This window comes from Camponotus vicinus, unplaced genomic scaffold (genome assembly GCF_025532165.1).
Source record: "Camponotus vicinus isolate PSW18456_S1 unplaced genomic scaffold, iyCamVici1.0 SCAF_3, whole genome shotgun sequence".
Classification (NCBI taxonomy): Eukaryota; Metazoa; Arthropoda; class Insecta; order Hymenoptera; family Formicidae; genus Camponotus; species Camponotus vicinus.
In genome coordinates, this window is record NW_028141967.1 from 3529988 (window position 1) to 3557590 (window position 27603).

The window sequence follows — 27603 nt, forward strand, 5'->3', positions numbered from 1 at the left end:
ACAAAGAGCTCAAATAACAAAATAGCTTGTATCTTTGAAGATATTAGTCTTAGGACCCATGTTAATTAGACCTTTTCTTCTTGTTTTGATCAATACTACCTGCTATCAAAATATGTGACCCTTTTTTTTCAACACCCTGTATATAATGACTGTTTTACAGCTTGATAAGATATATTATTGCATTAAAATATAAATATTTTGACGATTTATAAAATATATTGCATGGCTTACATGCAATTACAGCTTATTGGAATAATCATTGCATTTTAATGTGTGTAAGTGTATTCTGAAGTGTATATGTTTCATTTTCTGTGAAGAAACATAAATTTATGGTTTAAGTGCATACACACACACACATATATATATTCAACGGTAAGTATTATATATAAATTTTAATATCAAAATATATTAAAATATTAATTTATTACTATACATACTATATAATATAAATTGTAAAGACGTCATTAAGATGTCTTTTATAGTATTATAACAGGTCTTTATTAAGAAGTCTTTAAGATATCTTTAAAACGTCCTATTATCCGTTTGTTCTGTTTGGAAGTATTGCCAGCATATGCAACAAAGAACGTTAATATTCGTCTTTTGTTAAAACAAACGCTCTCTCGACTCCGCGGTGAGCTGCTGCCGCGCCGTTGCTACATCACTTCACAGTGTCGACAGCTCCACACGGATCATAGCGTTCCTGCTTACTTATGCCGAAGCTAATACTCGTCTGGTCCGAAAGCTTAAAATCTTGTCGGATTTTAATATTTTACTTTAATTAATTATCGCGCAAATGTGTTTGTACGTTGATGGTGTTGTTGATCATTTCTTTTATTGACGATTCTGTGTGGCTTACAAAAATTGAATTTCGACAACGTTTTCAAAGGTAAAAATTTTATTATATTTTTATATTTTGTTTCTCTTCTTTTTTTCTATTCTTTGTGTATTTGCAGTAAAAGTGTTTATACATTAGTATTTCATATTAACAATTATAATGGTTTTAAGGTTTTCATTGTATTACATAAGAGAGTTTTTATAATTAATTTTTTTTAATAATTTAAAGATTTATTAGTTAGAAAGACTAAAATGTTTATTATGTGCATGTGCCATATTTGATTAAATTTTAAACATTAAAACACATTTACAAGTTCGCAGAAGATTAATGTAATAGTTTTTTTTCCTTTATCTTAAAATTATTGTGTTGCTTACAAATAATATGTAAATTGATTTTGTATTATTTACAGCTATATTATCTATAGTATTATATAGCTTTTCCTAAACAGTCTTGCTTATAATCGCGCTTTTATGGCCTCAATATATATAATTCTGTATTAATAATAGAGATTTTATATCTGCTCTTTTATTACATTTACTATTACATTTTGTTTTATTATAGATATTTTAAAAATTGTTTAGAGACGTAAATGTTACATTAAAAAATATCAGATCTCTTATTTTCAATATTTTATAATTGTTATTCACCGTTACATAAATCATTAAAATTAAAATTAAAATTAAAATTAAAAATGTGTGAGAATACGAAGCTTCTGAGCAATCGAGAGTTGCGTCGAAAGATAAATAATGCAGTGCAAAACATATTATTGTCTTTGTGCAAACAAATAATTCTAATTTAACTTTTACAAATACACAAAATTTATGTTCACCTACATGCTATACAATTGGGAATAATGAAAGTGTTGAAATCGCTGTAGATACAGTAAATGCTACTAATAAATCTCCTTCCACATCAATGCTCACAGAATTAAATTTTAATAACATAAATGATGAATATACATTATACATTGACGACAGTGACAGTTCTAGTGCTGAGAATAATGAAAATAATGATAACAGTCTCATAACACATACATTTGTAGTAAATCCAGTCAATTTTACAAATAATTTGCATAGGCTAGCAATCAATAATAATTTAACACACGCAGCGTTAAATATGATTTTAGAATTAATTAATCCAGCCTATCCATTTTTAACGCGTACTGTTAGAAATCTATTACGTACTCCTAGGAAATTGGAAACTATTTCTTTTGATAATGGCGAAATGTATTATTACGGTATTCAGACATGTTTGACACGTAAATTACAGAATGGCGGATTGAGGGGCGAAATTTCAATAATTAATTTAATTATAAACATTGATGGTTTACCCATATTCAAGAGTAGTAGAACTAATTTGTGGCCAATTTTAGCTCGTAGCGATGATATCGTAGATTCATGTCCATTTATGATTGCATGTTTTTGTGGCGAAGGAAAGCCAAAAAATCTTGAAGAATATCTAGAACTTTTCATTAAAGAAATAATTTCTTTACGAGAAAACGGGTTTCAATACAACGGGAAAATATTCTATGTTGAAATTGAGTGTTTTGCAGCTGATGCGCCCGCAAGAGCCATGCTGAAGATGATCAAAGGGCATACAAGTATGTACGGATGCGAAAGGTGTACTATTAAAAGAATAAAAAATCGAATTTTTTTCCAACTAAAATAAGTAATTTAGTAATTTTGAGAACAAAACACGACTACATAGGTGAAGAGACTAATAATGATCATGTAAAAGGAAAATCGCCATTACTTGCTTTAAATATAGATCTCGTAAAGCAATTTGTATTGGATCCTATGCATTTAATATATCTAGGTGTTACGAAGCGTTTGCTTGTGAAGTATTGGGTAGAAGGAGGGCGTCACTGTAAACTTTCTCGACATAATCTTACAGCAATTGATTATAATATACAAATAATACGTAAATTCGTCACGCCTGATTTTTGTCGAAAACCTCGAGTTTTAGTAGACTTAAAAAAGTTTAAAGCAACTGAGTTTCGATTCATTCTTTTATATAGCGGCGTAATAATTTTTTACAATATTCTTGACGACGTAAAATATCGACACTTTTTACTATTTCACGTAACAGTTACTATTTTATCTAGCGCACCTTTGATCAATGCTTACATACATGTAGCTGAAGAAGCTATTAAAAAGTTTGTTCTCAAAGCTGCTGAAATATATGGTGAAGATTTCGTCGTGTATAATGTACATTCATTACTGCATCTTTGTGCAGACGTACAAATATACGGTCCATTAGAAAGATACAGTTGTTTTCCTTTCGAAAATTATCTTCAATCTCTAAAAAGACGAATTCGCTCTAAAAAATTATCTTTGCAACAAGTGTGCAATCGAATTGCAGAAGAAGAGAATATTGATGTTAAGATTAAATCTTCTGTGACTCCAAATTACCTTCCTAAGCAACTTTTTTTCCCTAATCCAAATATCATTAATCATTTCACATGTGGAAAATTAATTTACAAAAATATGAAAATATCAGTTAAACTTCCCGATAATACTGTAGCAGTAGGCAATCAAATATATGTTATCAGAGAAATTATTTTCATTGACAATAAATATAAATGTATAGGAACTACATTTAAATACGTCGATAATTTATATCGAAATCCGATACATTCATCTAAACTGGGAATTTATTATGTAAAAAGTATTAACATTAATACTTCTACTGCATTTTTTGTTGATGACATATCTTATAAATGCCTTCGATTACCTTTTAAAGAAGGTTTCGCGGTTTTTCCTATTATTCATCAAGTAGCGTAATAATTTGTTAAAACTGTTATTATTATATATTCGTAATAAATTAATATAAATACTGTTTAGTTTAATATTGTTAATAACAGTTCAAAGTATCAAATAAAACAGTGAACAATTTTTGAATATGAGTTAAATACAGCTTTATGTTACAGTCTTTGTATATGTAAAAAAGCGGAAAATTTTCTCGAAAATCAATAAAATTCTATTTCAGTTATTGTGCGGAATCTACAATGAGGAATTATTTTTACATTAAAATCGCAATTGATTAAAATGTATTTAAATAAAGAAAACCTTTTTTTAAGCCATTTATCGTATTTATGTATGATCGAAAATTTGTTTAATGTGCTTTCTTATGAACAGCAGGTATTGCCGAAAAAAGTAAAATATGATTATATAGGTTAAGTTACAAAAAATCTATAGGAATTATGTCTCTAAACAATAAAAAAACATATGCCCTTGTGGAGTTTTTAATTTAAAAAGAAAGAATGTGCCGTCGTCCCATTGATTTGGCTAATAGATGATCGAATGAAATGCTATTGGTCAAAGACTAGATCTCAAGAAGTTTTTGATTCGCTGATATTGGAAAATGAACCATATGACGCTACATGGATGAAATACAAAGTTCACCGAGTGTTAAAGGTTTCAGGTAAGGATTAGTGTAAAGGAGAAAAATATAGACTTAATCAATTTTTATTTTAATTTATATATTGATATTTTATATTCATTTTTATATTTCCTTTTTTTAAATATAAATAACTGGAATATTTGTTTATGCTATTTTGCTTTTTTTATAAAATAAAGATTCTTCATTCCTTTTACAGTTTTTTTTATAAAATAAAGATTCTTCATTCCTTTTACAGTTTATTCTTTTACGTTTTAGCATTCAATATATTAGATACGTAAAATACTATTGTAAATTATATGTTGAACATTTTTTCACTAAAGTTATAATTAAATATACATATATCTTACTTTTTAATGTAGTAATTTAACATATACTAATTGATGTATTTTCTTGTTCTAAATAATTCTAATTTGTTTAAGCTTTTATATAAGCATTAACAAAATAAAGCAGCAAAAAGAAAGTTTATCCTTTTTTCATTCTGCAATGCAATGTAAAATTAAATAATATTCAAAACTTTTATGATTTTATGACTTTTTAACTTTAACCAACACTTGTCTCTCGATAAACTGTTCATATAATACACAAATATTATATTTTTTATTATGAATATAAAAAATGATATTGAATCTCTCTTATTCTTATATTTCTACAGTATTTAATAAATAATAATTTAATTTTAGTATTTAAAAACTTATTTTTTTTATAAGAGATTTTATAATACAACCTTAATATAGTATTGAGTCTCATAAATTCATTCATTCTACACTAATGTTCTTACGTGCTTAAACCTACATATTTTTATAACGTTCAAATTATTTAACTCAGATGACTATAGCGATATAATGAAATATATGGAAATTATTTTGGAACACGGTTCAACAGAAGATGATGGACTGAATTTTGACATTTCACAAAAGAAACATGTTGAACCATCTGATAACCAAGAAGAGGAGAATTCGTCTGATTCATCTAATTTTCCCAAAAGAATGACTACCAAAACTAAATGCAAAAATAAAAAAAATATGCAAAAAAGTATTGATCATGGAGAGTGAATTGTCCCATTCAAGCGACTCAGAGAATGAAATTAACAAGCAAAAAAATTTAAATTCTGACGATTCTCAAGAACATGAATTGAGCTTCAGCGAAATAAATGCTAATGATAATTTGAAAAATAAAAATGCATTTATATCTACTACTTTACGTAGAGAGAAAATTGATGGCAGATGTAATAGTGGAATTATTCCACGTTCTGAAAGTGAGTATATGTAATATATATGTAAATTAATATGTTTAGTCTAAAATATTTATAGAAAAATATATATTATATATTAAAATGTAAAAAAAATAAAATAAATATATATAAATTATATATTATATATTAAAATGTTTAATATGTAGGAACACATGAACGGCAGTAAAGAAATTATTCTAAGTCCCTCAGTGAAAAATAAGATAGAATATATTTGGCTCAAGATACAATATAATTTGACAATGTCAACGGTATTAAATTCGAGCGAGGACTGTCCCTTCCGACAGTTAATCGGCTGTATTTATTTCTTTTGCTTAGACTTCTAGATAATTCTAGACTTTTCGGTTATTGCTTTGTCTTACGACCTCGTCAAGGTAATCGGAGATATTGTTTTTACTTGGCTGTCTCACGAAACAATCCGAGTCGACTTACACTGTTTTGTTTGCGTCCTTATTATAATACCGAGTTTGTCTCGAGTAAATATAACAGTCGAGACAAATACTTTTATTATCGATTCGCAATATCTAAGAAAAATTATTTACGCGATATAATATTATAATTTAAAATAATTCCAATCCTACAAATATATAATATATAAATATATTATATAATATATTATATATTAAAATTATAAATAATAAAGAACAGGCAAATAAAGAGCCGAGCGCGGTAAGTAGAGCGCAATAAATTAAGATATGTGAGTTAAAGCAGGTTTATTTCGTACGTTTCGGTCGTTAAATTTGGACCATCTTCAGCATCTGGTAAACAAAAAGTACAAAAAATATGAAAACGATGTAAGAATCGATGTAAGATACACATATTATAAAAGAGACGCATATAGAAAAAGGAGATATAAATTTATTCTAAGGAAATTCCGTATGTAACCGTTTGCACTAAATCTCATTACTTTTATTATTATTGTAGCTATACAAGGTATCCCATTTTAACTTACACAGCACAATATTTCGGAAACTAAGATTTATCGACAAAAATGTTTCAAACAAAAGTTATAATGTTTTAAAATATCCTTTTACTGATTTTATTACTTTGATCTTGGGTAGAGTTGTCAAAGTCAGGGCAAAATTATCTTAAATTTTTAAATGGATCATATTTTTTTGGAATCATATTTTTTTAATGTAAACTGATTACCCTATCCAAACGTCAAAGTGATAAGATCAATAAATAGATATTTTTAAATCCTACAACTTTTGTTTGAAACATTTTCTTCGATGAAGCTTAATCTTCGAGATATTTTGTTATGTAAGTTAAAATGGAACAACCTGTATAATTGTATATAATACGTTTATTTAAAAACAAAAATCATTTAAAAGTATAATAAAAATAACGTATTTTAAATAGTCATTGCAATACATATTTTAAATAGTAATTGCAATACGTATTTTAAATAGTCATTGCAATACATATTTTAAATAGTCATTGCAATACGTATTTTAAATAGTCATTACAATACGTATTTTAAATAGTCATTGTAATACGTTTATATAGGTACTCGTAATTCGTAAAAATTGTGTATTCATAAAACGTAGTTTATTAGTTTATCAAATACGATTTTAATTGGTTTGAGAACAGCATTAAAAAACGAATAAATATAGTTTATGACAACGTATATCAGTCGGACATCACAACTAAAATTATACGCAATTGATATACGTTAAATCTAGCACATTTAGACCTCCCGTAAATACTTGATTTAAACGTATAATATACCATCATGTGTTTATTGGGTATGTATATAACACATACACTCTGATTACAATATTGAATAATTAAGTGATCTCCGATCGATACGTTTGCTATTTATACGTTATAACATTTTTATCAAATAATTTCTATTAATAGTGAAAATATATATAATTTTTTTCTCAAAAGATGTGTACTCTAGCGTAGAGAAAAATTACGATACTCGGCTAATACTTTAAATTCTAAATTATTTATAATTATCCCAGATATCACACGTTCATAAAAAAGAACTTAAAATGCCTTATTGTCCTTTAGACATCTTTAAGATGTTTATTAGCTTTTTTGTGCTATTTGGATCTATTCCCTGGACGCTTTCCTTATTCGTTGAAAATATAAGTATTCCTGGAACACAAGATAAAAATGTAAAACGTGGTGTGGCAATTACAATAATCAACATAATTGTGACATTTAATTTTTTAAATATAATATATTATATTTATGATTAGAAAAATCAGAAAACTATTATCGCGATATAATAGAAAATCGATCGCTTACTATCAGAAATGATGCGCCGAGGAGCAGGCTTTTCAATTTCACATCGGTATCTATTGGAAATGTGAGCAATAGAATATAATCAACCGTCAAGTGGTCCCATTGATGTATCAGCGATGCGACTTGGCGCGATCCGTCTAACGATGTTATCTAAAATGAAAAAAACGCACAAACACACATATAGTAAATAGATACAAGTAAAAAAATATTAATATAATATAATTCTTATAATAAAAATGTACATATAAATTTATATAAATGTACATATAAACTTATATACACACATTTTTTCTTCTCATGTATGTAAATGCACAGAAAATTATGTATTATTAATAAATAAAAATTATGTATTATTGGAAAAAGAGAGAAGCTATTATTATAAAGTATTTGTAAAGAATTTTATGGACTCGTATATAATAAAATTTATAATAGTTTCAGAGTTTGAAGCAACATCATATTTCTAATAAATGAAAAATATTAAAATAAAGAGCGTAAATAAAAAAATATTGAAGCAAAGATTCCATAATTATGCTTTTGAATTTACATCTTATACATATAATGTATTATTCATAGTAAGCTTAGATGATTGTTTGCTACTTTCAATGCGGCATTTTTACATCCTTTACACACGGATGATTTATTCACCTGGAACTGCGCTTCTTTAAACATGCAACAGCCGCAGACGCTGGGTCCGTATATATTACAGAGAGGTTCCTTGAATGCGTCGTACACCGTAAAGCTCGCTCCCATTAAAGTAAAATTCTCCTCCACGCTACCAATGAGATGCGCGCTTTCCACTGTGATTTTCTACGCAAATATTTATTTGTTTTTGTTCCAATTTATGCGGCCGACAATCGATGATCAATTCTGCTTTTTTCATTGGTTTCAGTTTAAATAAATATCTCTATGTGTTTTAAAATGGAATTTATATAATAATAAAATTTACTTAATTTATTTAAAATTTATTTAAAATTTATTTAATAATAAAATTCTTTTATTATTTATTATTCTCTTATTTTATTATATATATATATATATATATATATATATATATATATATATTCTTTTATTATTTATTATTCTTTTGTTATATATAATTTTTATAAATATTTTGTATCTATACTTTTTGATGCATTTTCGAATTACGTGATTTGACAGTTAATACGAGGCTTATCGCGTTAACTTACCTGTCGCGATCCAACCACGTGCATCCAACTGGGTTCCTTCCGCATAATGAAAGCTGTCTCGCCGCATTGATCCAGGACATTCAGCACGAAACCTTTGTACCAGCCGCACATCCGCGACTGCGTTTCCGACTTGGACTCCGTGGCAAGAAACAGCGTTTCCGCCCGTGGTACTTTCACCCTGTACTGAGTCACCCTATCCGTTCTGCCGAGTACTACCGAATATTTCGCGTAAATCGTATATATACAGGGTGTCCTAGACCACCCGTACACCCCTTTTCTTTCAAAAACTAAGCATTTTAGAGAAAAATGTTTCAGACAAAAGTTGTTTGGTTTCGAGGGGGCCATAAGATGGTACCATTGGTTTGACCTTGAAGAGTCATTTGAAGGTCACGTGAAGGTCACTTCAATTTTTTTAAATGGAATACCCTATATATTTTTGCACATTCTTGTAGCTCATCTCGAGAGCTTTCCAAAACACTATAATTAAGTTAGTTTTCATTAAGTACTTTCCGAGTTATGAGGCTTGAAATAATTTCTTAATTTTACGTAAATCATAAAATATCTTGTAAAATATTCATTTTTCGATTATCTTACCTTAATACTTTTATGTACCAAATAATAAGAGGAATCAATTGGTATAAAAGAAACACAGTTATTTTTAAGAAAAAATATGTAATTGTTAATTACAAATTACATATTTTTTCTTCGAAACAACTATGTGTTTTTTTTTACACCAATTGATTCCTCTTATTATTTTGTACATAAAAGTATTAAGGTAAGATAATCGAAAAATGAATATTTTACAAGATATTTTATGATTTACGTAAAATTAAGAAATTATTTCAAGCCTCATAACTCGGAAAGTACTTAATGAAAACTAACTTAATTATAGTGTTTTGGAAAGCTCTCGAGATGAGCTACAAGAATGTGCAAAAATATATAGGGTATTCCATTTAAAAAAATTGAAGTGACCTTCACGTGACCTTCAAATGACTCTTCAAGGTCAAACCAATGGTACCATCTTATGGCCCCCTCGAAACCAAACAACTTTTGTCTGAAACATTTTTCTCTAAAATGCTTAGTTTTTGAAAGAAAAGGGGTGTACGGGTGGTCTAGGACACCCTGTATATATATATCTTATTTGGCTGAATTATATATATATAATTCAAAACAATATAAATTACGAATTATATTTACAATAAAAAACGAAATATCTATTTATGTAAAACAATAATTATTTAACTTTAAAGTTCTCTCGCTATATCTATAAATAAATCTATATAAATGAGAAATTTAATTTTATAATATAAATCTATATAAATGAGAAATTTAATTTTATATTAATTTATATTAATTTTATATTAATTAATATATGTAATATATTAATATATGTTAATATATGTAATATAAAAATATATTAATTTATTTTTATCTATTGCAAGAGTTGTGGCATTTATACTTTTGTTATTTATATATATTTTCTCTTTCTTTTAAAGCGATAGGTTGGACACACGTGATGTGCGTTAAATACGTACGAGTACTCAAATCAATAACCTGCTGAATCTCCAACTGTTCGACGCCGGCCAAGAATTGCGTGCCGGATATCGCGTTAAATTGTGCCCGAGGTGTCGAGATCCAGTCCGTGCTGTTGATGGGAATAGGTCTTCGTGGAAATCGAAGTTCGCCTTCTGCAAGAGCGATGTGACGATATGCGCGCGAATAAAATAAAAGACCGCTCGGAATTTTATTAAATGCGCCAGCAGTCGCATTAATCGAGGAAAATCGATTACGTCGAGTTACGGAGCGAGACTCTCGTTAATCCATCGAAGGCCATAATTACGATGTATAAGAAGAAACCCAATTAAATTATTGTTCTTTCTATATTTTTTTTCTATCAATTCTTATCTTTTTATTTTTTATTATCAATTCTTGCAATTCGAGCAACGCTTGTGTCAAACGAAGAAAAAAAACGCCGATTATATCAGCGTAAACTTGAAGATAATAATGCTCCTTTTATCGATTATGATAACGATATGATAAACTTCATTTAACTTAGGAATTTCCTTTTACACACAATACAATGTTCCAATATCGATGAGGACATTTAATAATGTCAAATAAGAGACAAATTGAAATAAAATAATATACTATTTTTCTTCCTCATTTGAATCCATTCGATCCCTTTGTTCCTAAGCCATAATTATTTTTATGATAATTTTCTTAGTTTTTTTAAATATCTTTTTTTTTTAAATATCATATAAGAAGAGAGAAGAGTAAATTTGATTGAAATCACTGGCGTTAAAAAACTGGCATTATCTTACTTCCAGCGAAGGCATATATGTATTCACCTGTCGGTTGCATCGTGATGATGTTGCTGTTGGAGTAAACGATTGGCGCGTTCTCCTGCATCTCTATCGTCTGCGTTCCTGTGCTCGACGTCGCTAAAGGATCCGAAAAGAAAGAAGTGTCATGTTTACGATATACGTCTTCTAAAAGATAACGCCGTGTCTATGATAAGAACACGATATCGCTTATTATCTGGTACCAGTCGCCGGCGATTGTTCGTTGCTCGACATCTCGTTGAGCTCTTGCGCGAAACTCCGCTCCAACATCGGTTCCGCTTCCGTATATCGCATTACGTGAAAAATCCCACGAGATTTGCGACAGAGATAAGAGCGAGATGAGAGCGATCGATATCTCTCCCTCTTATTGCCGAGATTTTTACTGAAATTATTTCGATTTCCGCGATTTCGGCGAATCCGCGTTAAACGTCGAGCGAAAACTGTTGGCTTATTCGCGATTTAATTCTTACTAGTCTACCTTGTTATCGTCCCTGATAAATCGATTATTTATCTTTGACGCGGATAAGAGATATCTCACGTAGATATCGATAATAATACGTTTGGTCGAAACAAAAATGCTGACCCGACGATAATCGAGAGCCAAAAATCACAATGACGAGTTCGCAAAAAAATGCGGGAACGAATGTCCCTCTTTTCTCGTCCATGATAAATGTTCAGCGATGTGTGTGATACGTCTTCTTTTATATATTTTACTTTTTAATCAACTATTCGTAATCTTATTCTTCTGTGATTAATTTTATAATTTTGCAGTTTATTAATTATGATTCATTAGTCGCGCAAAGTATTTTTTTTACAACATATATGTGACATCCTCTCTCTTCATTTTAATCTTGATGATATGATTAAGGAACATTTTGAATACCTAAGAAGGTAAATACTTTTATTGATCAGTATCTACGAAAAAATAGATAATTTATGACTTGAAAAAATGTAAACACGCATTTTAATGCATGTAAGCACATAAAGAATGTTCAGTATAAATTACGATACAATATACATAATATTACATAATACAGTCAAATTATGAAAAATACAACCGATGAAAAAAAATGAATTGTTTCTTATGGAAAGAAGAAATAAATTAAAAATATAAGATAAATGATTATATAATTTTGATGAAAAATAATTCGAGACATAAGATATATTTTCTAAAAACGATAATTTTTTTTCGTATCGATTCTTTAGAGTCATTTTTCCGGTTGTATCGATCTATTGAATTTTCCGTCTTCTTAACATTATGCGCGTACTTTAATGCGCGTATTAACATAATTGCATATTCATGTTATTTTCTTATAATTACGTATTAATCGTTACATATTCATAAGCCATTGACGATTTTTTATGCGTAAAATCGTATCGTAATTCTAGATAAAATATGCAATATTGCACTTTACAAATGTAAATAATTGGCATAGTATTTATATGAATAGAAAGTGTGCGTCTTGCACTGATCTTTTATGCGCTTTCTGAATGGAATTCTCCTTCTTTGCGTGTACAGTAAATTAATTCATTAGATTTAAGCTCTCTTTTCGTTCCAATTAATTTCGCAGAGAACGAAATGATATTTCCATTATCATCGGGCTCTTATTCTCGAGACGCACGCGATAAGATTTTGCCTTTAGGATTACTTGTATCTCGGTTAAAAACATATTTACATGTATAAATAGATTGCACGCGCGGAGAAGTTCCATGTAAATACATAATTTTATATATATGCATAAAATGGAAATATACAAAAGTCATAATTAGAAAGCGTGTTCTCTGAAGAAGCTAGAAGTAAAAGAAAAAACAAGATCTCGACTATCTCGTAAATTGAGTAATTTGCAACTTTAAACTCTAGCTTGTATCTAGTAATGTTACGTCTTTCATACAGTTTCTTAACTAATTTTTTTTTACTTCTAATTAGCTACTGAAGAAAGTGAGCATAAAAATATGTGCGGCCTCCAATGTTAATTTTTTTCATCGACTATATTTATCTATGTCTTTATGACCACATTTGCATTTGAATGGCTTTTTTTATTTCCGAGTGTCAATTGATTTTATTACTTTGATGTCCTTTTATTGTTCGAAACGGACTCAATGAAATATTCTGCCGCAGTTTTTCGCCTCTCCAAGCATCCCTCCCAAAGCAGACGCACGATCGCTAATTGCAAGCTGCATTTTTAAAATTGTCACGAATAAGAATTTTCCAAACTGGCAAAAATCGATAGTTAATACACCTACGCCGAGATAAGATGAAAAAAAAAATACGTGGTACTATTTCATTCGTCGAGATTAAGCAGAAAAATTAAAGATTTCCAAGGAAAATTCAATACAAAATTTAAGCTCATTTAATTTGCTTGCTGCCATAGGAATTTCTTCCGTCTTAGACAAGTTCGCGAAGCGAAGCAGCATAGAATTTTCCAATCGGTGTGTTTTTTCTCTTCATACTGCACACGACACACCTCGCCTATGCTCCCTTTACTTGTTGCTGCCGGTAGCTGTCAAAGTACCATGCGCGTTTCTATCGATCTCGTGCCCTCTCGCCCTATATAAAAGCCGCCGCCATTGGCGGTTCTCCTGGTCGAACAGGACGGGATTCCATGCACATCGGGGGAATCGTCGTCAACGATATTGTGACATAGTAAAAAAAATTAAAAAAAAAACGAAAAGAAAACTTGGTTTATCGAAGGGTATCACGCGGATGAGACATTAAATCGACCAGGTACGTCCCATCATGAGTGCCGAAAGACTTTCGATTAATTTTCAGTCAATTCATTTCTCGCTCGACAGTTTTTGATCGTCGTCGTCGATTGTAATTCATCTGTGTGTTCCTCGTGCAACGCGATTGAAATTAAATTAACGCACCTGAAATTAAATATCTGATATAATTGTACACCAAGGGAAATTCTATCGTTGCTGGTCGCGATATCGCCCTTGCGGTTTCGAAAATAATCTCGGAATGCCGTTTCGTTTTTCCGGAGGCAAAATTGTGAAACTCATACTTCATATATTATTTCCTGTAATATTGTTTGCGATGAAAAAATTCGATCGTTGTTCGCCGATTGCGAAACATGACTCAGGCAAATACGCGACTGTAATCACAACGTCGAATCGTCATCTGATAATTTAACTCGCACCGCAAATATTTGAGCCATTCATTTTAACTTAAATATGATATAATTTACTTAATGTCATGATTAACGATTTATTTTCATAATATAAATTTTGAAAACATCAGGAAATTTGTATACATAATCTCTCGCTTAATAAATGATTACATTATATGCTACGCGCATTAACGATATCAAAACACAGATAAGATATTTCATATCGATTATTATTTATGAGAATTACATATAATTAAATTATATATATATTTAAATATTTAAATTATTTTACTTTAATGTTTAAATTATTTTATTATCAAATTATTTTATTATCAAAATTATTTTATCAATATATTATATAAAAAAATTTACAATTTATAAATTATATAATTTTTTATTTCAGCGACATGTAATTTAATCCGTAATCTGTAGTAGGTTGATCTCTAGCTTTATTTAATGCAATGTAATGTAAATTTTATTAACGACATTTAAACGCTATTCAGAGTGAAAATGTTAAATGTCACCTCAAATATTTGCGAACCATATATGCGACAAATTTGCAATACATTACAATTTATGTGTAATTTCAATTCAACGAACGGTACGTTTATCGATCCCGAAAGAGACGTTTATACTGCGCGACGGTAGCTTGTATTTGTGTGTATTTAATTGCTTCGTTACAGTTTAATTACTTAATTTAATATAATTTATATATAACTCTTTTATATTTATTTAACAAACAGATACACTCAACTCTTTTTCTAATTACTCAATTATACTAACTATGTTTGAGGAATTTTTTCGTAATAAAAAAAATTTATCTCCTTTATATTCTATATTATGTTCTTTTACATTATTATTATTTTGCTTACAAACTTACATTATAATTTCCAATTATATACAAAGTACGAAGAATTTTTTTTACGAGTATAATAATTGGATCGTGATCTTGTTTTGTCTTACGCAGTTGCGTTACATTGTCCCCGATACATCTTCATTCGCGCGAAGGACATCGCTACCCTATTAACAAAATCGATATCAGCTTAGTGCAGTATGTAAAATAAATATATTCAACATATTTATATATATTTATTATATAGAATTTATTCTTACGATTGAAGGGTCTAATAAAAAATTTAATCTAGGAATTTATTCGTGAAAAAATGAGATTATAGAGATTATATAACGTAAGATTCTTTTTACTAGAGAGATTAATAAAGATTATTTTTCAGTTAAAAAATTTTAAAACAAATTAATTAGAAATTCAAAAAGCCTGTTTTTGATTTTCGATTTGATTTAAAACAAATATAAAATAATGTAATCTTCATTATTTTCACATACATATAAATTAAAGCTATTTATGTAAACTAATATAATTTTTGTACTAAAATATAGATAAAGAAATATGTGTAATAAAAAAATAGGTTTCCTTTTACAAGAGAACGTTAGAGAGAAGAAATAAATTCGTCAATTGTGGAAAAATTATTAAATGATCTCGAATATATATCGATTGCATAAAACTACGTTTCTGCCGGCCAGTTCGAGCATCAATGGCATCGCGAAGGTGGATGCTGACGCTTCTGATCCTGGGAGCCAGCGCGATCGCGTTGGTTCCCGCGGCTCGTCAACCAAGCCGAGAGTCTCTCAGAAGCGCCCTGGATGCTGTGGCGCGAAAGCAGAGATCTCTGGACGCCGCAGACTCGCCGGAATACTATAACGATCTCCATTCGTTCAAGTATCACGGCGGTGGCGCCGATCGCAAGTTCGATCGCGACTTCGACGAGGACGACGAGGAGATCGAGTTCTTGCCCGGCGGTAAGAGCGGAAATGAGAGGCTTTAAGAGAAATTTCTCGTTACGTAAAAGTGAAGCCCGCCAAAAATCCTCTTCTATCGATCTTAATATATTTATATAACGCGACTAGAAGCATTTTTATGAATTTTTATATAATATTAAATTATATAAAATATAATTTTATATAATATTATATAATATAATTGTATATAATATTGAATTTTTATATAATATTGAATTTATATTTTGATTAATTTCATCGTGATTAACAGATAACGGTCAGCTAGAAACTGCGGGGGAGGGTCTCCAAGGCCTGAACAACAAATTGTTCGAAAGAGCTCTGCTCGATTATTTGGAGAATCTACCCGAACAGGTAAATTATTTCATTTGTCGAGTAAAGAAGGCGGGTAATAATAGAAACGGTCAAATTTTTTAATTCCCAAACCGCGAAATTAGATTGAGCTAATTTCTAGATAATTGGTCAGGATAATTAACATTTTTACAGGAAGAGCCGGTAGCCTCGATTTTTCGCGAACGCGAGCGAAGTGGCAGCCGCAAACGAGGCGGCGCCGGCGATCGATTGAATCTGGACGACAAGGATCTGGCGAGGCTATTCGTGGAGGAATTACAGAATGGCTCTCCGTATGATTCGCTCGACGAGATGGATGACGACAAATATTTAACCGCTTTACAAATGCTTTACGACAGATACGGAGCTGGTAGAGGGAACAAAATATACGAGTGAGTCGGATTCCCGATCGGTGTTGCAAATTTCTTCGATCCAAAATTATAAAAATTATAAAATTATATAAAATAATAAATTTAAAAATAAAAAACTTTTAGTTAATTTAATTTAATTTAATTTTTATTCATGTAAAATAATGTAATTAATAATAATATGAATTCTGAATAAATTTTAATTTAATTTCGAGTCACGCAATTTTTTTTTTTTTTTATACCGAAAAAATTGCACTTATATCGCCAAAATTTCATTGTTTTCGCAGTAAGATTTCTATCTTATTAGGGAGATAGATATTAATAACACAGGCCTGCGAGAGTTAGTTACAAAAAGCAGAGTAGGTGAATCTGATAGATTTTTTTGGCGCTGAATCTGGTCGCACAATTTTCCCAGCACGTCAGGTTTTCACGTAATTTATAGTTGAATAATCCAAAAATGGCTATTTCGGTCAATTTCATGAATTTATTGTAGAAGAACCTAATTTTTTGAAACATTGCTGCAAATGGCATCGTACAGTACTAGTCTTCACCTTTCAAATCCATTTTCGATCGTCGCCGCACGATTTTTTTTCGCTGAGATATACAAGTATGAAGTCGTAAGAAAATTTACAAAGGCATCAATATGGCATATTGATCTCTATGGCAAATCCGCCATCTTGAAATTTGAAAAGGCTTACATCTGTCAGGTCAAAAAGTCCTGTAGAATATATCTAATACAATTGTTACACATTGTGATAAATGTTTTTAAATTTTATATATTTTTATTATAATTCTATCCGCCATATTGAATCCGTCATTTTTAATTTCAAAAAATGACAGGCATTCAAACATTTATGTTTTTATCCAAATTTTGATTCCTAATAAGAGGTAACACAATTGATTTGGAACTTATTGGACGATTATGCATGATCAGTCTTATAACTTGTATATCTCAGCGAAAAAAAATCGTGTGGCAACAATCGAAAGTGGATTCGATAGGTGAAGACTAATACTATATGATGCCATTGGCAGAAATATTTCCAAAAATTAGATTCCCTCATAATAAATTCAATGAAATTGAAATAGCCATTTTTGGATTATTTAACCACAAATTACTCAAAAATCTGGAGAAAATTTGGAGAAATTCTGCTGTCAGATTCGTTTTCAGCGTCAAAAAATCTATTCACTTGCTCTGCTTTTTGTAACTAACTAAACCTAAAATTTCGCAGGCCTGCGTAATTGTTAATATAATTTTTAAAAAAATGATATTTTTATTCGACAGAACGGCAGGACCAATGTCTTGGGGCGAACTGCTTAGCAAAGACTCGTCATTAAGGAAGAACGACGACGAAGAATTCGCGGATCAGAATCAGAATATCCTGTACTTGTCGCCTACGTTGGAGCGTAGGAACGTGAACGGTCGATATCCTATCGGTCGCGAATTCGGCAACTATCGCAGACTGACGAAGCGCTATCCGGTCGCTAAGAGAAGCCCCAGACCCACCCAGACTAAGCTAAAGACCACGGATCCTAAGGTGATACATTAAAAAAACAGTATATCCTATACTTCGTTTAAGGATAAAAGGAATAATATTACTTATAATCATTGAAAAATTAATTTGTCCCTCCCCCCTCAATATATAATAAGTTCATTAATTCCTGAGTCGTTATTCTGCTATGACGAAATTTTTTTTAATCGCAACACCCTACATCAACATATATTTTCAAATATATTCCTATAAAGATGTAATATATTAATATATTAAAAATGTAAAATATTATACAATTGCGTACAAATACACATTTAACGATACATTGCAAGGTTGCTCAAGACCTGGGAGCTCTATTCGGCACGCAATCCACGGACGCGCATAATCACACTCATAAATCCGATCACGATCACGAACACGAACACGATCACGAACACAATCACGAATATGATCACGAACATGATCACGTACACGATCACGAACACGAACATGATCACGGGCACGAGAGTACATCGGAAACGCCGCCGAAAATGACACCGTCTCCGAAGGATCAAAAGGAAAACACTACGAAACAAGCCAAATCGAAATTCGTCCAAGTCAGAAAGAAGAGTGTCGATTGGTCGCAATATTTCGGCATCGATCGTAGAAAGAAGAAGGCTACTTTCACGGCTGGACAGGGCACGCAAAATCAGGACGACGAGTGGATGTTGCAGCGCTATTACGAGGTATATATCGCAAATATTGCAATTTATTATTATTAATAATAATAATATTATTATTATTATTAATATCCTTTCTAAAGAAAAATATAAAAATGATTTATTATGTATATTATTAATTTATTTATTAATTTATTTATTAAATTATATTAAAAATAACAGCTCGCGGTTTTTCTTATGGAATAAATGATAATCAAAACGTTTGTAAATCTCGACAGAATATGGCTGAGAATTTAAAACCAAAGGATGACGAGAACGAAGAAAAGGACAAACTTGAGCAGATGGATTCGAAATTGAAATATATTAAAGACTTGATCATCGAAGAAGCTTTGAAATACGCCAATTTGGAGGACGAGGCGGATTTGCAGAAGGTAAGGTTTTGCTTTATATTTTCGCGACGTAATTTTATGTGACTATAGAAAAAAAATAAATTTAATTTAATATATGTAAAAGAAAACGTGAAATTTTCTCAGTGAGAAAATCTCTCATTTTCAAAATTATTAATAATTTCACAATTTAAATATCAACGTTTTCAGAAAGCATAATTACAATTAGATTGAATTAATTAATATTCTCTACATTATAATAATATGACTTGAATGAAAAATATAAAAGAAAGATATATAAATTATTAAAAATTGATAATCAATGATTATCAAAATTAAATCAAAATTAATCAAAAATTATATCAAAATAAAATAAAATTAAATTAAATTAAATTAAATTTATAAAAATGTTTAGGTAAAGGATAAGTTAATGGCGCGAATGGCAGCGGCTTATTCGCTGCAAAAGATGCGTAAGGCGCTGAATGAGCTCCGAAATAACGTCGCGGCTCAGAAGGAGGCGCAAAGAACGCAGAAGGAGGCGCAGAATAATATGACGTCGAGTTTCCGCGAGAATAGCAACGGCCCTAACAGTAACACCGGCAACGGGGGTAGAACGGATGATAAACGGAGCGGCATCAATAATAATATAGACGACGGCGAATGTAAGTGTGCGAAAAAAGATTAGAGAATCTCGTTCAGAAAATTAAAATGTAAATTGGAACAAGAAGCTCCGAACCTAACTCTAACAATGAGAGCACTCACAGAACATCAGGTTTTATCAATTTGCTAAATTAAAATTTTCACGAAGACTTTTTCTGTAAGTTTTAATCTCTTTGAACTACTTTTCTACAAGTTTATATATTAAAAAACAACTACATATAAAATATTTATAAGTTTGACGATATATTCTCCTTCTTTAAAATCTTTGAATTTATATCTTCTTTGACTTTATATCTTTATAATTTTATGATCTATAATTTAAATAATTTAATAATAAATTTAATAATAAATAATTTAATAATAAATCTATTTAAATAACAGTTTTATAGATTTGTATGATATACAATTGTTTGGATTATACAGCCATCGAGGAACCTAGAAGCTGCCCGGAATTAGAAGCCATTGAATGGCGATGCCGAACCGTGGACACTCTCACCGGCGATACGTCTCGGATGCTTTACGTGCCCTGCGTAAAGCTACAGATCTGTAAAGCTTGCGTACGTATATAGAATCTACATTTTTGCATTTCACAAAATTTCAATGATATAATATTGAGAGATCATAAATTTAATCCAACGGCCCAAAATTTCATAAAATAAGCGAAAAATATCGTTTAAATTCATAATTCCAAGAATTTGTCTTCAAACATTTTTTAAATATAATAGAATAAAAATAGACTATATCGATGAAATACAAATTCCATGCTCTGCGAATTTAATTTCTCATATGAGAAAAAATTAAAACGGTATTTTGATTAAAACAAGTTCGCACAGAATGGAATGTTCATTTCATCGATATATCCAGAGAAAATTTATTCAATATTACAAAATATATTAAATATTACATATTCCTTTTATAAAATATTAATGTAATATAATGATATTCATTATAATATTAATATTTATTATTAATTAATATATTAATCAATAATATTAATTATATTAAGAAATTATTAATAATGATTAATGTAGTATAATATTTAACAATAATTAATAATATTTATATATTATTAATAATATTTATTACATTTTTTTTCAATAAAATTCTCGCTAATATTCTAGTACTTTTTTCAAACATATTATAGATATATCAAAGATGTTACACTTAATATAACATCTCTGATGTATCTATAATATATGAAGAAAGTATTAGAATATTAGAGAATTTTATTGAAAAAAAAATATAATAAATATTATTAATTAATATTAAATATTATAATAAATTAATCATTATTAATAATTTCTTAATATAATCAATATTATTAATATATTAATTAATAATAAATATTAATATTACAATGAATATTATTATATTACATTAATATTTTATAAAAAGAATACACAATATTTAATATACATAATTATACTATAATTTAATATATTTAATATATATAATTTTACTTTATCATTACAGGCGCAGGACGAGGAAGGGTTGCTACCCTGCCTCGCGAATTACGCGTCGGAGGCCGGCAAGGTGTGCGACGCGTTGGACTCCAGGAAAGGACAGTCGTTGGGCCGATTGACGGCGGCCACGACTCACGACTCCGTCGAGCGACAGTCCTGCGCGAACGCCGCGTTGCTCCTGTCGCAGCTGCAACCGCCCGCAAGCGCGGCTGCGCAGTGTCGCGCGCGTTCCGCGCGCGACTCCTGCCTGCGACGTTATCACGCGCGATACGAGCACCGTTACTTCCGCGCGTCGCCGGCGTACGAGGCGTCGGCGCCGGGGCGCCGTCCGCACCACGCCGGCGCCCTGGACGCGCTCCAGCAAACCATGTCCGAACGATAAGAACGAGACCCGACGACGGGGAGGCTTCGGTCCCGCGCCGGTGATACGGCCTGACCGCCAATTGTCCGGATGTTGCCGAAGGATTCGTTTCCTCTCTGAATCATCTCCGAGATGTCAATATCCGGAGAGATCCTTTACGATTTTTATTGATTTTTATCAAGACACCTTGTTGTTATATATTTGTATCGTTTGACAACTGGTGCTTTGAATTTACCTCTTCGGTTCCCTGAGAATGTTTCTTCCGGATAATCGGCGGCTCACCGTAACAGCCCATACAGCACAGAACATTGTAACATTGCAGCAATGTTGCGGCAATATTACAATGTTGCTGCAATATTGCTGGAATGTTACAGCAATGTTCTGTGCTGTATGGGAGGATGTTTGTAAGAACGAACCCATACAGCACATTATTGTAACATTACAGCAATATTGCAGCAACATTGTAATATTGCCGCAATATTGCTGCAATGTTACAAGAATGTTCTGTGCTGTATGGGAAACATGAATCGAAAAATTAACTCTCAGCGGATATCATAAATTATTTATAATATATAAGTTTGTCTCTGATCATGAATTATCATAAATTACGACAGGTTTCTGTGATTTAATGACTACATTTAAGAAAAAAATTATTCAAAGATCGGATTTTAATCATATCATCTTGTATGTATGTGTGCGATATGTAATGTAAATATATGCGTGGAAGGCTTTTTTTGCATTTTATATTGCCGTAATGTTTCATTTTTAATTAATTTAATACCAGGCTTCGAAAGATCCCCGGTATCCGCTGAGAGTTAACGGACTGCACAGAAAGGTTGTTCTCGAATCGAAATAAATTGGATCGAAATAATTTTAAATTAGTAAGAATTATATTATTTATTGGAAGAAGAATCGGGAAGGAGATGGTAAAAAAAATAATAATAATTCGAAACGTCCATTTTCTCTCGATTCGAGACCGCCGAGAATTCAGGTCTCGAAGAAATACGACTCGACTTGATTCTGACACCTCCTTTTGCACACGACGCTCCTTCATGATTTTACATATAAATTCTTTGTCGACAAATTTCCAGAGAATCCCGAATTAAAAAAGAAAAGGAAAAAAAAGAATTTCAAAAAATATAAAAAATATCTATCCAATTAGCGAAATAACGTTTATCTGTTAAGAGAAAATTGAGGAATCTTGAAAATTTGAAAAAAACAAGTAGAGAGATAATATATTTAATTAATTCAACAAGGCGTTTTATCTATATGCGAGGTGTATTCATTCGCGCGGCTTTTCAGACCAGGACCTCCTTTCTCTTCCGCTGAACTGAACAACGAGATTTAATGAATTATAGGGACAATAATAATGAGACCCGCAACACACAGATACACAGTCCACGACGACACCGAACGTGTCGTTTTGCGTATGTTTGAACGACAGTCTGGACGAGCGTCTCGCAAATGAAACTAGGCGCACGAAATCAAACACGGAGAGAGAAATACAAGTATATGTGTATAAATTAAGTATCTTAAGTACCTTAAGAGCAAGAAAACGAAAAAAAAAGTATCCTCTAGCGCCTCCATACTTCGCGCGCGTAACTTCCGTATATGTGTAAAAAGAAAAAAAATTTACTCGCGTCGAGAAATTTCAGCGAAGATAAGATTAGCGCCGATTTTGTTTGTTTACATGATAAGTTTACGCACGCTCTGATATACGCGCCGAGATTCCCATACAGCACAGAACGTTGCAGTAATATTGCGACAATATTGCAATGTTCCTGCAATGTTACAAGAATATTAATAATATTGCAGTAATATTGCGGCAATGTTGCTGCAATGTTACAACAATATTAATAATATTGCAGTAATATTGCGGCAATGTTGCAATGTTGCTGCAATGTTACAACAATATTAATAATATTGCAGTAATATTGCGGCAATGTTGCTGCAATGTTACAACAATATTAATAATATTGCAGTAATATTGCGGCAATGTTGCTGCAATGTTACAACAATATTAATAATATTGCAATAATATTGCGGCAATGTTGCAATGTTGCTGCAATGTTACAAGAATATTAATAATATTGCAGTAATATTGCGGCAATGTTGCTGCAATGTTACAACAATATTAATAATATTGCTGCAATATTCTGTGCTGTACAGTTGATAGATGAAGAGGGAAACGCGAGGGAGAAGGGAAGGAGGAGAGAAACGAAGGGAAATCCCCGACGCAGCTTCCATCGAGAAAGTCTATCTTTTCGCGAAAATCTAATATCTCCATTACTGTCTATTGTATCAAGCGTTTACGTTATTAACGGATACACGGTCGATGTGTCAGTCCTATATTCAAAGTGTAATAAATATATTTCAACATAAATACCTTCTCGTGATTGACGCGCGATCCGCCGATGACGTCATCATCAAAGCCGGGAGGATCCCCAGGCTCGGAAACGGTCTGCAACATTTCCAGTATCTCCAGACATTGTGGCTTGTAGAGCTTTAGTAATTCCAGTTGCATCCTCGCGCAATCAACTGCAATAATCGTTCTTAATTGAAATTGAATTTTTTTTAGAATAATTAAAATTAATTTTTTATTAAATTTTATTAAATATTAATATATTTAATATTAATATAATTAATTAATTAATGATATTAATATTTAGTAATATTTAATAAAAAATTAATCTTAATTAAATTAATATTAATATCATTAATCTTGATGAAAGCCTGAAAATATACTCACTCCTGAGCTTCGATATCTGTTCGAGCTTAATTTTCAATTCCATCTGCGCTTTGCTGATCTCATCGAGCATCTCTTGATAGAAATTCTCCGACATAGCTGCGAGAATGAATTAATTAACTTAATCAGACAGATCGCGATTCACTTGCCGAAATTTATGCGAAAAAGAACCACGATTTCCCGACTTCTAAAAAAAGAAAATGGCTGATGTTGCCGCCAACACGTGACTGTGACGTATCAGAATGTTGCGTTCGAAAAATCTCCGTCGACCTATCGTCGAGTGCAGTGACGTTTGCTCGACCAATCGGAAAGCTTGGCTTCTCCCGTCCTGATTGGCTAATCAAATCTGACTGTCTTCGACGAGTAAATTTTCGAACACGGCCTACTCATTCAATCGCATGTCACGTGCGTTGTTTTTGCAGCTGTCTTTCAAAACATGAGACTTTAAATCGGCAATTTTCTGTCATATTTAATCAATTGTCAGGATCCGTAATTATTGGAAAATTACCAACCAGTGCATCGTCCTACTTAATTTTTCGCGCAATCCAGGAAATTCCTTTGAATTACACTTTTTTCGCAAATTTTTAACCTTCAAACGAATACTATTGCTGGAATATTAATGAAATAAAATGCATTAACATGATAAATAAACCTACATAATTAATCGTTTACAATCTAATCCCTATAGGTCGATACGTCGCACATTTTTCAAGAAGAAGATGTACCGTCTCTGGTGACGTATAGACCTGCGCGATGACGATTACGAAACGACGATTACATCATGACGCGTCTCGTCACTCGTCGCATCGCCATCAGCTGATTGTTACGTCGCTTGTCAAGACGCGCAATAGCAGTAACGGAGGAAGGGAAAAAGGAGGGGAAAGGAGGAAGAAGGAAGGCAAGAATAGGGTCCAAACTCTAGACCATGCGGATTCCCGCCGCGCTCGTCGCGCTCTTCGCTCTTCGTCCATCAACGTTGGAGGAAGTCAGCGTTGTAGGTCGAGTTTCTCATGGTCGCGATCACCACGTGTCGCGCCGCCGCGGTCCTCAGGGCCGTGATACTCGGCGCGCCGGCATCCGGCAAGGGCACCGTGTCCGCGAGGATCGTCCAGCAGTTCGGCCTTGCGCACATCTCCAGCGGCGACAGGCTGCGTCTCCACGTGTCCACCGGCACCGGTTCGTGTCGTCAGTCCTCGCGATGATACGTGCTCGAGGCATTAATTTCGAGAAAATTAAAATTCCAGATCTTCCTCTTCTCTTCTTCATCTCTTCTTTTCTCATCATCTATCTATGATAATCTCAATAGCACATGTCTTTATTATCAAACTTTTAATTTAGGTGAAAGATGAAATCCTATTTAATTTTATAATTAATTAGAGAAACGCATTGTACTTAGATTGTACTCTATTTACAGGTCTAGGTAAAGAGGTAAAGAGATACATGGACAGTGGCAGCTTTGTACCAGATGATACAATGATATCTCTCATCAGCGAGGAGATCGAGTCGGTGGCGGATCGGAATTGGTTGCTGGATGGTGAGTGAGGGAAATGACGCTGTTGCATCTTGACCGGCATAGTAAAGGTCATCTTGGCTGAGTTTTTTAAACGTAAACATAAATATCTTGGCATCGGTACAGGATTTCCGAGAACGTTGACGCAAGCGGAACGGTTGCAGAACCTACAGTCGATTAATCTCGTGCTGAATCTTGTGGTGCCGACCTCCGTCATACTAGACCGCGTCAAGAGTAGGTGGGTTCATTTGCCCAGCGGCAGGGTCTACAATATCGGCTTCAACGATCCACGAGTGCCAGTAATTAAGTCATAAATATTATCGTCTATTATATTTTAAATATGCAAAAAGAGTATAAAATAAAGCTATATAAGCGACCTAATATTACGCTATTATATTAATTATAACATAATAGAACTTGCATAATATTTTGAAACAATAGTCTTCTATTATGCTATAAAATAATGGACCTCTATTAATTTACAACGTAAACAATCGAGCGTTTTTTTAAATGCGTTAAAATCTTTCTGTAGGGCAAGGATGACGTAACAGGTGAGCCGTTGAGTCAGAGAGAGGATGACAAGTCGGAAGTCGTGCAGAAGAGGCTGCAAGACTACGCGACGAAGACTGAGCCGGTCGTCCAGTTTTACCGCGAAATTGGAGTATTGAAGGACTTTCACGGTAACACTACAGACGAAATATGGCCGAAAATCAGAAATTGTATAGCACAATATTTTTGAGTTTTAGATCAATTTTTTAGGCAAATAAATTTAAATATAACACCATATTTTTGAGTTTTAGATCAATTTTTCTAGGCAAATATATTTAAATATAGCGAATGATTGTCTCTCGGATAAATTCTCCCTCTTTCTGTCCGATCCTTAAATAGGTCTATTTAGAATTTTAGAATTAGATCTGATTGTAAAATATCCCTTCTTCAATCTAATTCTTGTAAAGCTTGGCAATTCAATATTATACCCAATAAACATAGATATGTAACTGTTACATAACATGTAATGAACATATACATTTACATATACATTTATAACATAATGTTATATGTTACATTATAGTTATATCCCAGTTATAGCACAAATAAATCTGTGTTCATGATAATAATCAAGAAATAATTTTTATAAATTTGTTTTATAACTATACTTTCTTCCTGTTATGTGAATAAAGATTTTTCGTTCCTCTTTAAATATATTCAAAATTCTTTGAGAGTAAGTTTTACAAAATATAATTTTTAATGTTTATAATATTTAATATTTAGAAATAAATTAGAATTTTATATTCTATATTCTGTGATAGATTGCTATAATAAAGCTAATGTTTATTGAGAAACAAGCAGAAATTTTTGAGGGATCTGAAAATATCTTGAATTTTATATCAAATTTATACTAGATAATGATTTTTATATTTTAACAATATATGCGAAAAT

The 27603-nt window shown here is 31.5% G+C and overlaps 5 protein-coding genes across 10 annotated transcripts; 3 read left to right on the plus strand and 2 right to left on the minus strand.

Moving 5' to 3' along the window:
* Positions 1-654: 654 nt before the first annotated feature.
* LOC145967942 (uncharacterized) lies at positions 655-6771 on the plus strand. Of its 4 annotated transcripts, XR_014437621.1 has the most exons (4): positions 655-886; positions 2268-2435; positions 5063-5492; positions 5636-6771. XR_014437621.1 is itself a non-coding variant. In XM_083093052.1 (3 exons), exons 1-2 carry the CDS (start codon positions 1751-1753, stop codon positions 5287-5289), a joined length of 912 nt encoding a protein of 303 aa, XP_082949178.1. In that variant the 5' UTR covers positions 1546-1750; the 3' UTR covers positions 5290-5492; positions 5636-6771. The 4 variants fall into 4 exon arrangements, 2 of the variants coding, with proteins under 2 accessions (XP_082949178.1, XP_082949179.1); XR_014437620.1 differs by lacking the exon at positions 2268-2435; XM_083093052.1 differs by lacking the exon at positions 655-886 and having other exon boundaries at positions 1546-2435.
* Positions 5679-11725, minus strand: LOC145967944 (phospholipid scramblase 1). The gene is made up of 7 exons (XM_083093054.1): positions 11472-11725; positions 11275-11367; positions 10462-10614; positions 8927-9138; positions 8385-8546; positions 7743-7889; positions 5679-7589 (listed from the first exon to the last, which is right to left on the minus strand). Exons 1-7 carry the CDS (start codon positions 11560-11562, stop codon positions 7545-7547), a joined length of 903 nt encoding a protein of 300 aa, XP_082949180.1. The 5' UTR covers positions 11563-11725; the 3' UTR covers positions 5679-7544.
* Positions 11726-13844: 2119 nt separating this feature from the next.
* LOC145967941 (uncharacterized) lies at positions 13845-24290 on the plus strand. 2 transcript variants are annotated; one of them, XM_083093051.1, is made up of 11 exons: positions 13845-13993; positions 15346-15429; positions 15918-16193; positions 16444-16544; positions 16677-16912; positions 18171-18423; positions 18711-19103; positions 19316-19468; positions 19839-20085; positions 20507-20640; positions 21557-24290. In XM_083093051.1, the coding sequence occupies exons 3-11, from the start codon at positions 15929-15931 to the stop codon at positions 21926-21928; spliced, it is 2154 nt and encodes a 717-aa protein (XP_082949177.1). In that variant the 5' UTR covers positions 13845-13993; positions 15346-15429; positions 15918-15928; the 3' UTR covers positions 21929-24290. The 2 variants fall into 2 exon arrangements, with proteins under 2 accessions (XP_082949177.1, XP_082949176.1); XM_083093050.1 differs by lacking the exon at positions 15346-15429.
* Positions 15227-26173, minus strand: LOC145967946 (uncharacterized). Of its 2 annotated transcripts, XM_083093058.1 has the most exons (3): positions 24657-26173; positions 24294-24445; positions 15227-15398 (listed from the first exon to the last, which is right to left on the minus strand). In XM_083093058.1, the coding sequence occupies exons 1-3, from the start codon at positions 24748-24750 to the stop codon at positions 15351-15353; spliced, it is 294 nt and encodes a 97-aa protein (XP_082949184.1). In that variant the 5' UTR covers positions 24751-26173; the 3' UTR covers positions 15227-15350. The 2 variants fall into 2 exon arrangements, with proteins under 2 accessions (XP_082949184.1, XP_082949183.1); XM_083093057.1 differs by lacking the exon at positions 15227-15398 and having other exon boundaries at positions 24092-24445.
* Positions 25044-27001, plus strand: Ak3 (Adenylate kinase 3). The gene is made up of 4 exons (XM_083093055.1): positions 25044-25829; positions 26068-26187; positions 26290-26462; positions 26696-27001. The coding sequence occupies exons 1-4, from the start codon at positions 25664-25666 to the stop codon at positions 26900-26902; spliced, it is 666 nt and encodes a 221-aa protein (XP_082949181.1). The 5' UTR covers positions 25044-25663; the 3' UTR covers positions 26903-27001.
* The last annotated feature ends 602 nt before the right edge of the window (positions 27002-27603 follow it).

Excerpts from the sequence above, each read along its gene's own strand:
- LOC145967942 (XM_083093052.1), top strand. The coding sequence starts at position 1,751 with ATGCTCACAGAATTAAATTTTAATAACATAAATGATGAATATACATTA. Across the intron at positions 2,436-5,062 it reads GATGATCAAAGGGCATACAA|ATGACTATAGCGATATAATG; the intron begins GTATGTACGGAT and ends TATTTAACTCAG.
- LOC145967944 (XM_083093054.1), bottom strand. The coding sequence starts at position 11,562 with ATGCGATATACGGAAGCGGAACCGATGTTGGAGCGGAGTTTCGCGCAA. Across the intron at positions 7,890-8,384 it reads TTAAAGAAGCGCAGTTCCAG|ATAACATCGTTAGACGGATC; the intron begins GTGAATAAATCA and ends TTTTCATTTTAG. Across the intron at positions 7,590-7,742 it reads TCGGCGCATCATTTCTGATA|GAATACTTATATTTTCAACG; the intron begins GTAAGCGATCGA and ends CTTGTGTTCCAG.
- LOC145967941 (XM_083093051.1), top strand. The coding sequence starts at position 15,929 with ATGGCATCGCGAAGGTGGATGCTGACGCTTCTGATCCTGGGAGCCAGC. Across the intron at positions 16,913-18,170 it reads AGAGGGAACAAAATATACGA|AACGGCAGGACCAATGTCTT; the intron begins GTGAGTCGGATT and ends TTTATTCGACAG. Across the intron at positions 20,086-20,506 it reads TAATATAGACGACGGCGAAT|CCATCGAGGAACCTAGAAGC; the intron begins GTAAGTGTGCGA and ends TGGATTATACAG.
- LOC145967946 (XM_083093057.1), bottom strand. The coding sequence starts at position 24,750 with ATGTCGGAGAATTTCTATCAAGAGATGCTCGATGAGATCAGCAAAGCG. Across the intron at positions 24,446-24,656 it reads ACAGATATCGAAGCTCAGGA|TTGATTGCGCGAGGATGCAA; the intron begins GTGAGTATATTT and ends CGATTATTGCAG.
- Ak3 (XM_083093055.1), top strand. The coding sequence starts at position 25,664 with ATGGTCGCGATCACCACGTGTCGCGCCGCCGCGGTCCTCAGGGCCGTG. Across the intron at positions 26,188-26,289 it reads TCGGAATTGGTTGCTGGATG|GATTTCCGAGAACGTTGACG; the intron begins GTGAGTGAGGGA and ends GCATCGGTACAG. Across the intron at positions 26,463-26,695 it reads TCAACGATCCACGAGTGCCA|GGCAAGGATGACGTAACAGG; the intron begins GTAATTAAGTCA and ends ATCTTTCTGTAG.